Source organism: Equus asinus, chromosome 9, assembly GCF_041296235.1.
Source record: "Equus asinus isolate D_3611 breed Donkey chromosome 9, EquAss-T2T_v2, whole genome shotgun sequence".
In the NCBI taxonomy this organism is placed as follows: Eukaryota; Metazoa; Chordata; class Mammalia; order Perissodactyla; family Equidae; genus Equus; species Equus asinus.
Genome location: NC_091798.1, coordinates 27,470,980 through 27,488,153, shown reverse-complemented (window position 1 = coordinate 27,488,153; position 17,174 = coordinate 27,470,980). Strand labels below are relative to the sequence as shown.

Below are 17,174 nucleotides of genomic sequence, written 5' to 3'. Positions count from 1 at the left end.
GGTAAATGAATAAATATTAGCTTTAAAAATCATGTGAGTTAATTACTATATGTGAAAGTGCATAGCAAATCATGAAGCATCTGCCCTCTAGGTTGCTCCTAGCTGAGGGCCTCCATGGAACACAGTCAGATATTTCCTACAAATCCAGCCCTCGTAGCTGTCCTATGAGTGTGTGTGATTATGCAATCTTTGTGAGAGAAGTGAGGCGTTTGGGGGTAAAATGGCCTAGTCAAGTAGCAAAGCAAAATCTATTCTCCCTCATTCTAACTGAGCAAAGGTGGATTTCCTTTTCCTGAATTATCATCTTTTGGGTGGGAGTTCTGTCCAGGCACGTGAGTCAACTGGTAATGCCCAGAGCATTCAAGTTCGTAAGCTGGTCCTGAAGGTCCAGACTCCATCTGAGTAGGTCTATGTCTTTATGATTGAAACCCCGGGGCCTCAGTTGTTTACATCTGTAAAATAAGGGTCTTGGCCACTTTACAGGGCTGGTGTGAGGAGAGAATGAGATAATGCTGTGAAGTTGCTTCAGCAACTGTAAAGTGCTCTCTGACTGTTAGTGACTGCTACTTTGCAACCCACGTTATTTCCCCAAACACAGCTGTTCTCTCTACAGGTTCTTTCAGCAGAAGCCCCTGTCCAGGAGGGTCTGTGGAGTTCCAGTTTACACCAGACGTGATCAGCGGCCGGAGATAACTGGAAGAAGCCTAAATCCTCTCACTAGAATCCCTGCAAAATGAGTCATGTAATTGCTCTGTGTAAGTATCCTTAGCCTTTATTGTACACCCACACGGTTCTGATGCTATAGACTCCTGTGGCATGCAGGGAAAGGGGGAAGGGGCCCATTTTAAACGCCTAGGATTTAAGAGACCACCAATTCTGCTTATAAAGGCAGACAGGGACAGCCAAAGGTCCAAGTCAAGGCACCTGCCAATCATTCCAGATCCTTCGGTTTGTCTTTCTGTCATTCTTCCCATTAAGGGCTGTGGGACTTTTTTTCACTTTAAAGCTCCTAGGAGGGATTTCTAGGGTCTTCCCTCAGGAATTAGTTGTAGGAATAATTGGGCCAGTGGAGTGCAGGAGATGTATCCAGCACAGCCCGTGTGCTCCTAGAAAAAGTGACCTAGATCAAGCAGTGGGTGGATGGAGGACTATTATGGGGACCCCCTGCCACCTACTGACTTACAGCTGAACCCACATTCCCAGTAGCATCTGCCTGGCTGGGGGCTGGGCAAGGGGGGCAGAGAGAGCTGAGGAAGGCGGGGGAAGATGAAGGGGACTGCGGGGTTGTCCCTTTCAGGACGGAGCTCCCTGTATCACACCCCCTCACCCACCCACCCATCCATGGGCACACACAGAAAGGAGCATAAGGTGAGGATGGGGAGGCAGGGGCTGAGCACGAGAGGAGGTCAGCTGTGGAACTCTGAGCTGGCTCCATGGATATTAGCATAGAGCTTGCTGCCTGTGTGAGTGTGAGGGGGAGAGCGAGAGAGAGCAAGGGAGGGAGAGAGAGGCAGGCTGCGAGAGGAGAGGAGAGGAGAGGAGAGGGAGAGGGGGAGCGAGCGCTCCAGCTAGCATGAGGACGGGCTTCTCTCTTCCGTGCTCAGTTAATCTGGCTGTCAGTTGGTGTTAACGCTGCAGTTTAAGTGCTCGGATTCCAAGGGAAACAGACAAACCTCGCAGAAGGAAGGAAGGAAGCAAGCGAGGAAGGAAGGAACTGCAGGAGGAAAAGAACAGGCAGCACAGAGAGAGGAATAAAGGGAAGGGGGGAAAACATCAAATCTATGATTGGACCTGGGCTTCTTTTTCGCCAATGCAAAAAGGAATATGCAGCACATTTTTGCCTTCTTCTGCACCGGTTTCCTAGGCGCGGTAGTAGGTGCCAATTTTCCCAACAATATCCAGATCGGTGAGTGAGAGGGGCAGCCTGGGGAGGGACTTTCTGGATCTGGCCAGGTTTTATTTGGGTTGGGGGGGGGGGTCCTGTGTCCCCCCGCCCCCACTGTGGGCTGTTGTGCTTGGCTATCTATTGACAGCTGTGATGGGAGGAAGACTTGGCCGCCAGCACAGGGAGGGGGCTTCTCTTGATCGGATGAGGGGCAGAAGGGAAGCGTGCACACACACACATACACATACAAACACAGGTCCTCACACACCACTCACACTCTAGGCATGAGCATGTGAAATGGAGGAATCACTGCTGTGGAGGAAAAAAATCAGGCTGTAGCAAGAAAAGAGGTGGTGGGTGTTTAAGGAGTTAACTCTGTTGCGTGGTCCATGGTGCCTGATTCCATTTATCGATATACATATGCGTGGTGTGTGTATTTATGCGTGTGATTATGTATTAAATATGCACATATATATTTCATTGAGAGAGGGGTGATTTCTTAGCTGGGGCAGAGGAAAGAGACCCTCTAAAAGAAGGAGTGAAGGGTGCTGGGTTTATTGCAGCCACTGAAATAATGCCAAAAGGCCCCCTACTCTAAGTCAAGGGAGCTCTCTCTCCTGCTCTGGGCTCCTCTAGCTGCCTTCCCGCTGCTGTCTGCCATGCTGGGCTGGTGGTCCCCACTCCCCCAGTCCTGGAACTTTCTAGCCTGCCTTTTCTCTATTCCTTCAATCGTCCCCTCCTCTTAGATTTTCCATGCACAGACACTGCCCACCTTTTACACACACACAAACACACACATACATATGTTCCTCTCCCCTCCTCTTAGCTTTCCCTATCACCGGGCTCCATCCTCTCAACTTGGAGGCAGGTTTCAACATGCTGCATGCCTTTTTGTTCCCGATTTCCCCTTCCCGGCTGTCATGCTTCTAAAAGGACCCCCATCCTCTCTGTATTTACGAGGCAGCTGACGGACATTGCTCCTCCTCATAATAATGGGTGAAAGCAAAACAAACTGGAGCAATAACACCAATAACAGCGTGTGTCCACAAGGGCTCAGGGAATTCAGTGTGACTGGCATCTTAGTGCTATTTGTGTCCCGGAATCAAGCCAGCTGCTTTGCTTGGAGGCATCTTGGTTGGTTTGGTTCTGTTTTCTCTCCCTTGATGGGGACATCGCTCCATCAGGGAAAGTTCCTATTACTGGTTGTCCGTGTACTTCATGTGAGTGTGTGTTTCTGGGGGGAGGCGGTGCAGGTGGCATTTGGTTGGACACACATGTGCTGCAGTATCAGTCTCTTCTGGCCTCTCCAGCAGGCTGGCTCCGAGGGAGGTTGGGACAGCCATGGAGTAACTTGCTTTGTTTCCTGACACCTGTTAAGCTACATCCTGAAGCGTGCCTGTGTATGTGTGTTAGTGCCTTTTACACACAAAACAAAACTTCCTGCCTGGGAGACACTTCCCTTGCAGCCCAGCCTGTAGCCGCCTACCTCCCCCCATCCCCCCTTTCATTCACTGCAGGGTGAAAGGACTGGGAAGTGTTTGGGGTGTGGTCAACTAGGGGGGAGGGGGGAGTATCAGAACCAAGAAGGAGTTTTTGGTTTTTACTCTTTAAAATGGAGGCATATGCACATGTGCGAATCACCTGCTCTTACGTCCAGCATCGTTTATGTCGGGACCTACATGTTGTCCATACTTTGCTGATTGGAAATGCTTGTCTTGAGATATGTGGATTTGCTTTTTCCAAGTGTACTTGTGTGCATCACCTTGGTTATAAATGCATGGGGGTGTTTTGTGTCTGTGTGTATGTTTGCTCAAGTATCTCTGCAGATTTTTCATCCTATTCAGCCCCAACTTGCTTGTTCAACTGATAAAATCATTGTTTTTGTTTTCAAAGAAAAGGTGGAAACATTAAATTGTAGAACAGATGCTGAAAATATCACCGCCATCAGGTAGTACTTGATTCTACTTGTACGATCTCTCACAAAAGCCTTACAATCCCTTTATTGGTTGTACAAAACAAACACGGCCCCACTGTAGAAGAAGTTAGAAGTGTATTACATCGGAACTGTGACTCCTGTTGGATCCAAGATAAACTTCTGTGTAAACATTCATTATAGTTCAGTCTCTGGAAAAAGCTGATTTTAATTCACAGACGTGTATTTTAATTCATCTACATGTCCACAGGAAATACAAGGGTGAGACGTATACTCTAGTTTCTTGGAACAGAAGCCCCGATAGGCACCTTTGTTGTGCTTTTTACTAGAGTAGAATGTTTGTATCCACTTGACAGTCTTAAGCCCCCACATCTTTGAAGCCAAGGTTCTCCCGTGGAAACACACACAATGGCAATCCCTTATGTAACCAGTCGTTCCTAGGTAGCTGAGATTATGAGTGGCAAAAGAAGCAGCAAAACACTTTGCAGAAAATCAAGAGTTTTCGGAGGAAATGAATAATAAACCTTAGATGTGGTAGCATAGTTAAACTGCATGCAGATCTTGACAGGTCAAAGACCAGAGGTGTCAAAGCAAACGGTTGTAGCGCTGGAGAAGCCCACAGGGTCCCAGAGGTGATTTCACTCTACAACATTTATTCACTACGTCCTGTAAGGCCCTATGGTGAGAAATGGGCCGACAGGAGAAAAATGAGACACAATAAGAGCTTATGTGCATACAAGTTCAGAGGCCCCCCAGGTGGTTTGCCTAAGGGAGGAGGAAGAGAAATGCCACCATGCTCCTGTTTCCTCTGACCTGAGCTGAGTTGGGGGCAAACAGTCAAAAGTTTGGGCAGAGTCATAGATGTTAGAGGCCCTTGTCACGTAAAAGCTTATCTGTAGAAGTTTAAACCTCAGTGTCCAGTTGAGTCTGTTTGAACTATCATCCCGTTACTAAAGGCTACAACTAGTGAGTTTGCACGGGGAAAAGACAAGGGCCCATCTAGGGTGGGCTGCTGAGGAATTAAACCTGTCTCTAGCCCAGATACCATGTTGCATTTTCTTTCCTCCTAGGGGGATTATTTCCAAACCAGCAGTCACAGGAACATGCCGCTTTTAGATTTGCTTTGTCGCAACTCACAGAGCCCCCAAAGCTGCTCCCCCAGATTGATATTGTGAACATCAGCGACAGCTTTGAGATGACCTATAGATGTAAGTAATTGCTTCTATTTCTGAGATTTTTTCCTGTGATCGACCAATGAAAGGAGGACCTGTGAGTAGGTGGTGGCGTTGCAAAAATGACTTGAGTTGTCATTTGTCTTCATAAGAGAAAGCCCTTCAAGAAAAAATTCCAGAGCCTTTTGAGTGATTCCATCAGTTGGTATTTTAGATCCTGCAATGCTTCAGAAAATGAATTTGCTTTTTCGCTGTCAGCTAACTTTAAATGCCAGCACGATGGGTACTTGGGTTGACTGCATCGCCCCTACCTCGCCGAGGTTTTCTCGTTCACTTGAGAGAGTTTCACACATAGGAGACTTCTGAGAGACGTAGGATTAAAGGTTCTAACTTGGAGAATGTGGTTTAATGCTTACACCTTTCCTGTGCACAAGTTAAAAGGAGAAAATGTCCCTGTAGCTTGGTAAAAAAGGATCTGTGAGAAGTTATATATCTGGCTTCCCACTTTGGGAAATGACCAATAATTATTTTAAAATTGTGCCTTGATTATTTCCAAAACGCCTTGACGTCACTGAACACTTAAGACACAGTTTGTAGGATGGCCTTTGAGCATAAAACAGAACAGAAGTGACCTCAAGAAGGAGAAGGGAGAGATAAATCTCTGATGTCTGAAATGAATGAGTTATCAAATATGGGCAACAAACATCATTCTGAGTTTTTCTCATGACTAGGACTGAAAAGGAAACCCGTGCGGTTGCATGACTGGGATTTTATGACAGATGAAAGCATAAAAATTAATCACTAGAGACATTTTCCCTCCGGGGATTAAGCTCAAGTAGGAATTTATGGCATGGAAGTAAGAGCTGAATGGGCAAGACGAACTTGAGACTCAAAACTGGATTCAATTAGCACCATCGGCTTTGTGTGCCACTGTGGACTTGGTGACTTCTGCTGAGCTATGGACAGTTGAAGGCAGAGACCATGTTCCTTCCTCTCTTTCCCATGTTCCCTCATGGTGGGTTCTCAATGATTTGAACTGAATGTGCTTTGAAGACTCATAGTGAGAATTCAGAATTCTCCCTCTTCCTAAGACCACTTGTAAGATAAGTTGATATGAATGCCAAGAATTATAATTATACCAGATTGCATTTACTGAGTACTTTACTGTGTGTCAAGAACTATGATAAGTATTTTATAGACAATTATAGTAATGCTCATTATCATTTATTGAGTATCTACTATGGCCCATGTAATGCACTCATTGCTTTTTATGTGTTAGCTCATTAATCCTCACAGGTGACCTGCAGAGCACTGTGTTATCTTCTTTTTAGAGACGAGGAAACTGAGACTGCAACAAGTTATATAACTTTCCCAGGATCACCTAAGAAGTAAATGGTGGTCTTGTGACCCTAATGTCCATGTTCCTGGCACTGTGATAGATACACTGATCCTTAGCGTAATCTGATCAATTATACTGAGATTACCCAAGACACAAAAAGGAGTTTTCAAAGTCTTGTAAGGCAGTGGCCTGATAAAGCACCTAAGGCAAAAACCTTGTACAGCGCTTCAAATTGTAGCTGTGATTTTGCACAAAAGTGACCCATTGAATAAGTAAAATAGCAATTCTGCATTCTGGTCATGCTAAGGTTGAAAATTTTGTCTACTGTGTTACTCATTACCCTTAAAAAAGAGCTGAAATTTAATTGTTGAATCGTAGTTCTGTGAAATCATCTCCCTGAAAAGCTAGAATAATACTGGTAGGTGTTTGGGTTTCAGATAACCTCCCATTCCTTTTGCTATGGCTTTGGAGAGGGCCTTTGAGCGGAGCATTTGGTTGTGCGCATCAACATATCTAAAACTACCTGAGATTGCGGATAATCTTTTGCATGCATATGCTAATTTATTTCCCTGGGAGAGGCTCCGTAGCTTTTGTCATACTCTATAGCTTTTGTCATACTCTCAAAGGAGTCCATTACTCAAGAAGGATTACTTGCTTAGGGAATCAAGAAGAATAAATGGCTGGCATGTGTATTCATTCATACTGCTGAGAACTGTCTACAGCAGAGCTTGGTGGAAAGAGATGTTAACTGCTCTCCTAGTGTGAAGATGTTGACTGGCAGGACAAGATAATAAGAGACCAAAATAGAGAGGAAATGTTCTAAAGCAAAAGGTGGTGCTTCTGTACCGTTATCTTAAACATGTAAGACTTGATCTCTAATAGGGTTGTTGGCCATTTATTGGGGAGATTGAAATATGATATAGGCAACGTTATCCTTTGTGGTTAGCGAACCTGGAGTGAACGGATTTCAGTTCTGAAACTTGATTCCTGCCATATACCAGGGTACAGGTTTCTATGAATTTTAAATGTTTCTTCAATGCTGGTAACTGAGATGGACATTGGAAAAACAGAGATGATAAAAGGCCCTTGCTCTCAAGTAGCTTACAGTCCAGACACTGCTCTGGGGATTTGTCTGAGAAGCAATAGTGTTACCTTGTACTTAGACCTTTAGTTTCTTCTGTTTAACTCCAAGATCAGTGAGGGTACTGCACAATTTGGGTAGTAACGTTGGCATTGTAATTCCCTGCCTGCCTGGAGGATTTTCTGTTAACTTTCATAGAAGGCTAGGAACTTTTGGGGGCTATGTCCACTGTGGTCCATTGGTGTGGGGAAAATGCATCTGTCCCAGTTTCAACTGAGTAAAAATTGTCTAAGGGAGCAGAGAGGTTTTAGGCAGGATGCGTTAATTAATCATTTATGGAAAACCAAGAAAAACTTTTTAGTCAGATTTAATTTTCTATGTTTTTCTGAAATCTGGGCTAGTAGTTACCTTAAATTAACTGCCCCAGTCTTACTTCCAGAAAATAACCAAATCTTTGTTTTTTCATAATTTTTGCTATTTCGTAATTTTGCTATCCTGTGCATTTTGCTATTCATTATCCTTCCACCAGAGGGTGGAGAAGGGAAGAGAGAGGAGCTATTCCTGCTAGATATGTTCCCAACAGGGGATTAAAAGGGAAGAGTGGTGTTTCCAGGGTAGGAGATACAAGGCAGATGGCAGAGGAGTACTGCTAATACCTCTGGCAAAGATGGGAGTTTGGTGTCTTCTTTGCAATCAATCTTTCTTGCTTTCCCGTCCATCATTAAAAGATAAAATCATTGAATCAGCAACTCAGTCTCCTCTGAGCACTCTTCCAAGCCTACACGGCCAGGAGTTGAGGCAGGAGTTGAGGAGAATGTCCATAGAAATGGTGGTTACTGACCAGCTATTCATCTTATCTTGGTGCCTTTGTGGTAAACATAAATAAAGGGAGAGATGAAATACTGATTGGGATTTCTATTAGAGGTCTGAGGAGCATTGTTGCAATTTAATTCCTACCTTTTCATTCACTTATCCATCCATCCATTCAGCAAATACATGCTGAATGCCTCCTTTGTGCCAAGCACTGTGCCAGGTGCTAGGAACATAATGGCCAACGAAGAAGACACAGCCTCATTCCTCGTGAGGGTTACAGTTTAGCCCAGAGGTCCTCAAATTTCAGCGCACAAAAATATTCACGCAGGGAGCTTGTTTAAAGCATGACTCAGGGCAGACTCTGACAGGGCAGACTCAGGGCAGAATCTAGACTTCCTGAATCAGAATATTCAAGAGCTGGACCCGGGGGGTTCCATAGTGGTTAGTATGGGGATCACACTCGAGAAACTCTTTAATCTAAAAGTCTTCCATTCCCTTAGCAAGCGTCTTTGAGCCCTTAACCAAGCCCAGGCATGGTGTTAAGCACTAGAAATGCAGACAAAAGTAAGACACGTTCCCTGCCCTGGAGGACTTTATCCCTAGTGAGGCCGACTGTCCTATAAAGAGAAAATTAAATTGTAATGTTGTAAGTGTTATAGCAGCGATTTGTAGGGAGGGTTAGAGGTGTCTTGAGGGGCGGGGCTGACCTCTCAGAGGGTGGTGGTTGAACTGAGTCTTAACGAGAAATAGAAGCTTTCCAGGAGGACCGGGTGAGGGGGCTGGAAAGGGATGAGGCGGTGTGTTTCATAGAGGGAATGGCATGTGCAAAGGTAAAGAGGACACTCTCCCTAGTTCTTCCCCTGTTCTGATCTCCCAGGGCACTCCATACTGGGCTTCTCACTTGCCGTTTTTGTTTTCAGGGAAAGAGTCTCCCTGAGCTCACATCTGTTGTCAATCTTCCTCTTTTGTTTTCTTCCTCCCCAAAACCCCAGTACATAGTCTGTCCTGGTTGTAAGTTGTTCTAGTTCTTCTATGGGAGCCGCTGCCATAGCATGGTAACTGGCAGACGGGTGATATGGTTCCGTGACTGAGAAGCGAACCCAGGCTGCCAAAGCAGTGAGCACCGAACTTTAACCACTAGGCCACCAGGGCTGGCTCTGCCATTTTTCAAATATTGCGGAAGGGGTCACCAGATGGCTGTCCACGGCCAGTTTCAGTACAGTGTTTAAAAATCATGAAATTTAGCATCAAAATTTGGATATCTTAGCTCTCTTTGAAATTTTAAAAGATCTGGCAACACTGGACCCTGGGTCTATGTAGCTATGATTTGCTAGGATGGAGCAGGGAGCGCCACATCTAGATGGCCTCCTTGCCAAGCAGCCCACTGCTCTCATTTTCTTTACCCGCTCAGCTCCTGGAAGTGTTGAATTATCAAGCCCCATTTGCTTTATCCTGCAGTGTTGCCTGGGTTGGATGTTTATAGGTCGGCTCTACCACAAGGATGTGAACTGCTATCCAGAAAGACCATGTGTATCTATCGCTTGCTGTGGCTGAGAACACAGGGCATAGGGCTATCCCCCCAACACAAGTGAACAGATGTCTCCAGGAGTCAGGTAATCACACAGCATTAAGATGCTGACAGCCTACCTGACAGTCAGTTAGAGGGTAGTGTGCCTAATTACAGGGGGTCTCCCTCTGTTGTGGCCCTACTTAGGAAGCCTAAGGGCATTCTAACAGGACTTTAGGCATGGGCATTAGATGGATGGCTTTTTAGCTCTTGCCTGAGCATCCCTCATCATTTTCAGAGTTCCAAACTAACAGTCCTCAGACTTGTTTTGCTTCACCTGCACAGTGCTTTTCAAATTTGGCATAAAAATCCAGATTTCTGGCTGCTCTGAAAAAACTTAAGACATCAGTCAACTCTAGACCCATGTTCCTGCTCAGCTTCTATTGTCTAGAGCTGAGAAGTGTTGCCCTCTTTAAGGCATCAACTCTCAAATTTACCAAAGTCCTCGCCACTTTCTATTGCACATGTGGTCACTGTAACAAAATCATGCTGCTTGCCCAGGCCTGTAAGTAAGCCAATCTGCTTACACCTGATTTACATCCTTCAGCGTCTGTCATTTCATTATTTCATTCTGATAATATCTATTCTTCACTCTGTAACAAACAGTTGAGGAGATAACAAATGTGTAACTCCTGCTCTCAAAAAATTACTCTGTATATAGTAATAAAAAGCATGGAGGGCTGGTAGTAGGGTAAACAAAGATTATTTTAAAGACCTATTATATGCCAGATACTTCACATATTTTGTCTTATTTAAGTTTTAGAGAAATCTTGAAAGATTATTGTCCCATTTTATAGGTGATACTACTGAGACTGAGAGAGATTAAATGACTTCTCCATATTATGCAGCAAATAAGAGCCTAAGCTAGTATTTGAAGCCAGCTTTGGGGACTCCAAAACATGATGAGCATTTACCCTTTCAAGATATATGATGATATGAACACAAAAAAGTGAAACATCAGGAAAAGAGCCCAACACAAGAAGTGCCACAGTAAAGTTTATGATTCAAGATTAAGAGCTAAGACTTCCCAGATAGAAGGTATACGGCTGTGGCTAAGGAAGACTTCTTGTGGGAGGTGGAACTGCAGCAGGCATTGAAGGCCGGAGCAGATTTTGGTAGTGAAGTGAGAGGATGATATTTTGAGTGGGTAAAATCACCATATCTCTCTTCCCTCCTCTCAACCAGTCCGGCATGTGTTTCTTTGGGCGGAGGTGGAGAGTTCGAAGTTTGTCTTCTGCATCAACACTGCACTCTCGGTTAAATGACAGATGTCTGCATTTCTCTGGTTGATGTTACAATCTGATTGTGGCTCCTCCCTCTTCACCCATGCCCTCACCTTGAGACACGCAGGCGTCAACATGTGTCTGCGGTTAACTCTTGGTTCTTATTATAATATGGACGATCGTAAGCTTTTTTATGCAGAAAGCATTTGTGAGCATTGCTTCCTTTGATTAGTTTGAAGACTTCTGCTGAGATGGGTGAGATTACTATTCTCCTCTCAGACGCTCAGGATAAAGTAGTCATATGGGACATTTGGGAAACTGTTAAGATTCATTCATTTGCTCATTCATTCAAAGCACTTTCATTATTGCCCTCTCTGGAGCATAGGTACCATTACTTCCCCCTTCCATACCCTTGCAGACAGCATTCATTGATTACAGAATTCTTTCCTACTGAATCTAGACAGGACCTTAAATTCTCTCTCGTCACAGCATTCCATGCGGCTACTACAAATCAGTCAGAGTTGAAGTTGATGCAAGAAATAAAATCCATTTGCCATTACAAGGCATTACACTCGGAATTGAGGAAAATAAAATGCATTAGGCATTGATTCTTCCCTTAAGGGGCTCAGGAGGAAATAGGAATGCACGGAAAAAAACCCTGATATAATGGAGAGCTTATTTTTCTCTCTGTTTCTCATACACATACACACAGAGAGATGGAGTGAAAGTATACTGGGTTGGGATTTGAAAACGTGGGTTCAAATGCTGGACTATCTTTTCGAATCATTCATATGTGACTTTGAGGAAGCCCCTCCCCCGATGCTAACTTATAAAATGAAGCTCATATGATCTCTAAGAAGCCTTCTAGGGCTATATTTCTATGATGAGAGTGTATGGAAAACTCCAGGGATAAACGATTAAGAGAAGATGCTCTTATACCATCCTTTGGTTGGAGGGAGGCTCAGTAAACAGATTGAGAATCTAAGGGAAGCTCTGAGCTGTCCCCTCCTACAAAGTTGCACATTTTGCACACAAATGCAGGGGTGTTAAGCCTACCACGGGCCTCAGGTGCATTCATCCAACATTCAACAAGCATTTATGGAGTGCTTATTGTGAACGAAGACAGAAAGCAGCCCTGTTCTCATGGAGCTTACCAGCTAGTGAGGGATGCAGCTATCAGTCAAATAATCATACAAATGCGTGTATCATTATAGGTTGTGATAAAGACGTGAAAGAAAGGGGCATGACTCAATGGAAGCACATTACAAAGGAACCAGCTCTGGGCAGAGGGATGAGTAGGTGTTTGAGCTGAGAACTGAAGGCTTTTGGTGATGTGGTGTTGGGAACAGGAGGAGTATTTTAGAAGCTTCCTTGGCAGAGCGAGGCCTGGTGGTGGGGAAAAGAGGTGGGGGGAGTGTGGGGCTGGAGAGGGTGGCAAGGGCCAGGCCTGGTGGACCCTGTTATGGATTTTGATCTTTGGCCCAAGAGCTGTGGGAAACCCACTGAAGGGTTCAGCGGAAAGGTGCCATGTTCAGATTTCTGTTTTCTCACCAGGAATCAGAAGCTTGAGAGCACTTTGCCATTTTCATGTTCCCTGGAGACTTTTTGCTTCTGTAGCAATGGACTTTGTTCCTTTACTCCCGTTGCCAATTTGGGATGGAGTTTGGCAGGTGGGCAGAAGGATGGGGACAGATGTGGGGAGGAGGGGAAGCTGATGACTGGGTGTAGGGATGAGTTGTCTCATGTGGCTCTGTGGTGTACTGGTGGGTGTATTCATGGAGATTGGAGGCTGGTCCAGCACAAGCCCTGGGAATCTGGTGAGCATGTGTGTGGAGGCAGGGAAGCATCTAGAGTCCCTACTTATTTCATCAATAGGGAAAGCCACACACAATGAATCTTGGTCTCCAATCAAACCAGACAACTCAATGGTCTTCACATTCACACTGCTGTTTCCTCCACTTGCACCTACAAACTGCTCCTCACATGTTCCTCTGTCAAAATTCTGTCCTTCTGGTCTGTTGTGGGTCTTATATCTTCTTCTTCAGTAAGCCTTCCTTGCTTCCCCATGTTCACACTCTCCTCTGCCCCCTCGGCCCTTTGTACCTTCCCGATAGCAGTTGTCGCACTTAGCCCTGGCTTTGAGTCATCTGGCCCCTTGTCTTATCTGTCCAACTGAACCAGCCAACTTGGGGGCAGTGGCCTCGTTTTCTTTAGCTTCCCGTCACAGTCTCCATCACACAATAGTGTCATTGGTGCTAGTTGAATGAATGAATGAATGCATAGCTGGATACTACATAACATCAGTGGCAATGATGAGAATAAGTCTGAGTTATTGCTGTTTACGGAGTGATGCTTTGATATTATGAGTTTTAAGAGTTCCAGCAGGCTGTGTTGTAAATTCCTGTGGAAGGCTATCATAATTGTGTTGCTAGAAAGTGATGGGAGTGAAAACCAGTTGTAAGTCAAATCAAAAGCTCATTCCAGCTCCTTCTGGACTATTGTCAGGAAGGGTCCTAAATAAGGTAGAAAGCTCCATTTTCTAAACAAAGGATTTCTGGCTCAAGGTTGTGACTCTGATGCCTTGCATGGCTTGTGCAAGTCAGTGCTTTTTTTTTGAACCTCAGTTTCTTCCAAATGAAGATAACAATTATATTAACGATAAGTGGTTGTTATGAGAAGGAGTAAATGAACTTTCCACTCAATAAAAGACTACAAGGCAGGTACTTTAATTCTCCCCTTTTCACAGATGAGGAAACCGAGCTCTCAGAGGTGGTGGTGGCTTGTGTGTTTCTGGCTCCATCCCTACACATCTGAGGGCTTTCTTCATCCGTTGACGGCTGTGTCTGTCGCTTCCCTGTGGATCCTGTAATTTCCCTGCCCGTGGCAGTAGCCCTCCTCCCCTGGTGTCAGTGTTTGCTGCTTTTGTCACACAGTCCTCTGTACTTTTCAAGTGGCCTGTGCTGCTCTGTGCCAGCTGCAGTCAAGGTGTGCAGTGCAATGAGGTTACTGGAAATCTCTGTCCACCCCCAACTGCTCTTGTGACTTTGGTGTGTCACAGCTCGCTGTCCAGAGAGCACAGGGAAGCCCAAGGTCATGGGAAGTCCAGATCTCAGAGGACACAGACAAAATTGGGGTTAACGAGGCAGTCAAAGGCTAATGAAATTGACACCCAATGGTTAAACCTGTTTCTGTATGTTCGCTATGCAAAATCTCTAGGATGGAAATGAATTTTTTGGGAATAGCTTTCATTTTGTGTACAAAAGTAATGTGTGTATTGTAGAAAGCAATGGGGACACAGACACCAAACAAACTAAATTTTTTGCAATTACAGTACTAAAGATAAACTTTCCATCTTTTTTCTGAACGTATCAATTTACAAATTAAGAATAGATTTATAGTACTGTCTTATAACATGATTTTTTTCTCAGTATAACACATATGTTGCTTTATTACACATTCATTTTTAATGTCTTCCTAAAAGCCCGTTGTACATATGTATCCTAATTTATTTAATCCGTCTCCTTTTATTGAACATCATTTATTTTTTCCTGAAAACAATGCTATGATGATCTCAATAAAAGTTTAATTGTTTATATATATTATTCTGATTTTAAGAGCATTATAGACCAATAGTGCAATTTCCAGTGAGATTTAATAGAATAATTAACGTATACAGGAATTGAAATAATTTGTTTAATGCCAGCTTTGACATTGACTTGCTGTGTGACCTTGAGAAACCTTTGTGTCCAGTTTAGTTTCCAGATGTATACTATGGGATGATAAAACCAGATTCTCAGGATTATTAGAACAGGCAAACGCTATTACTATATGAAAAAGCTTTGAAAAATCAGAATTAGTAGGCAAATGCAGGGCAATATAATTAACTAGGCTTCTTATCTATTAACATAAACGCACTATAAGTACAAAGTGACTAATTAATCTTTAGTGTTTTCCTATGAGGGTGGTCATTATCTATGAATGAATCTATTTTGTGGATGAGGGAAATTGAAATCTTAAGGAGGCTAAATTTACCCTGGGTCCAAATATGCAGCAACACTAAAGCTGAGAGCATTTCTTTTCACTTATGATTCAATCTACAAGATTGGACTAAATGTGTGGGCCGGAGAGTGTCTTTGGCTTAAGAAATCATTGTTTATAGGGACAAGGGGGCAACTCTGTTTGGGCAGTGAGTAGTCAGAAGTCTTTTGGTGTCGAGTGATAGAAACCCAACTAATTGGAGAGTTTTAGCTTCAGGTGCAGGTAGATTCATGGGCTTGAACGATATCATTAGGACTGAGATACACCCTCTAGATTTTCAGGCTTCACTTTTCTCTAAATTGGCTTTACTCTCAGGTGTATATATGTCGTATATCAGATTCCATATGTCAGCCTTCACTTGCCCATCTCAAAGTCCAACGGAAAGAGAACTTCTCTTTTTCATCAGTTCCAGAAAAGTCCTGGGCCTGATGTCACTGAATAAAAATCAAGACACATTCTCATTTGACATGACATAGCGGCCAGGATATTGTCATCTCTTGGTTGATCTAGGCCTGGTCACATGATCATTCTTAAGGCTTAGGGTGGGGAGAAGGACCAAATGGATTGTTGGTTTCAATCAGCCCACCCAAACTACATGGACGTGGCGGGTAGGAGTAGTTCCCCAAAGGAAGTCAGGATGCTATAACCAAAAGAATGGAGATTTGATGCTCAGTAGGCAAAAAAATATAGACGTCTTCCCATGGCACATCTCTTCAGACGGGAAAATTCAGAAAGGCTGGAGCTAGACCAAGGGTCAACATGCTAAAAAAGAGAAGAGCCACCAATAAGAGAAGAGCATACAGGGGATTCTGGTGGGTAAAGTATGATCAGAGGTCAGTGTAGGCAAAAGTTTTGAAATCCGGGCAGACTGATGAGTTTATGAAAGCCATGAGGAGTCTTTGATAATCCCCATCCAGCCAGGAACAAACCTGTGTTCATGGAACTGTTTTAGGAAGTGTTATCCACCCACATGGATGTCACCAGGGTGTGTCCCTTTAGGCCACTCTTTGACAGAATGCTGGGGATGTCAGTTCTAAGATATCTGGTGATCCTGAGGTACCTATTCTCTCTCCCAGTGACCAAGACATTTCCTGCTTTACTCAGACACTCAAGCTATTGTGCACAAACTCTCTAACAGTCCCAGTTGGAATCTTGGCTGCAAATCTGATGAGCCCACACCACCAGATGGTAGGTTCTTCTAATTGGTTCCATCCCTTCTAGTTTTTGGCAGGGATGAAGCCTTCCTTGTGCCTGAAGAGGGAGGACAGAGAGAGCCAAGATGAAATGAAGGAGGCTTTAACCTCTGTTAAAGGGGCAAAGATCTTAAGTTAGTTCCTGTCCAAGGAGAATAGGATGGCATGGTTCTTTTGCATTAGGTCATGGATGCACAACAGACTAAAATCCTGAAACTAAAACTGATGAGACACAGGATTGTAATGACTGGAAAGTGGTTTAGCTAGAAAGGTCAACCAATCTAGGGGAGGGAATTCATTGATTCAATCATTGATATTTATGGAGCATTGTGGCAGATTAGCTCATTATTTGGCAATTGTTCATCTCTTCCCCAGACTCCTTGGGAAGAGTATATCACCCTGCTCATTAGTGTTATGTTTGGTCATATGACTTGCTTTGGCAACTGGGATATCATTAGGCATATTTCAAGCAGAGGCCATGAGAAGAACATGCCCCTGAGAGCCTGCTTGACCAAGAAGAAAGAGATATACAAAAAATAGAGGTGCTTCAGTCAACCCACAGACTTGAGTCCAGAGCAGAGCTGCCCCAGTTGACCTTCAGACCTCTGAACAGGATAGTAAGTGCTCATTGGGCATACCACTGAATTTGGGAATAGTTTGTTATGCCACAACAGCTGACCAATATAAGCAACCACCATGTGTTCTGCACTTCACTAGGCACAGAGGGAACACTGGAGAATGGCAGATATGGTCCTTGTCTCCATGGATCATATATTGTATAAGGAGATAGGAAATAAATATATCTACAAATTAAAAAATAATAGAGATCATTACTAGGATCATAAAGAAACTAGGATGTGTTGACAAATCTCTATGGTAGAAGAGAATACCTACCTTAGATTAAGTGGTCAAGGAAGGCCTCTCTCAGGG

At 44.0% G+C, this 17,174-nt stretch overlaps 1 protein-coding gene across 7 annotated transcripts in view; it reads left to right on the top strand.

Annotated features, from left to right (window-relative positions):
* Positions 1-1,465: 1,465 nt before the first annotated feature.
* The window catches only part of GRIA1 (glutamate ionotropic receptor AMPA type subunit 1), a 293,687-nt gene continuing 277,978 nt past the window's right edge, over positions 1,466-17,174 (top strand). For all 7 annotated transcript variants that reach the window (XM_070517177.1, XM_014846916.3, XM_014846918.3 and 4 more), the window contains exons 1-2: positions 1,466-1,906; positions 4,889-5,026. In XM_070517177.1, coding sequence (XP_070373278.1) covers positions 1,825-1,906; positions 4,889-5,026 — 220 coding nt within the window. In that variant the 5' untranslated portion in view covers positions 1,466-1,824. The remainder of the gene's footprint in view (positions 1,907-4,888; positions 5,027-17,174) is intronic.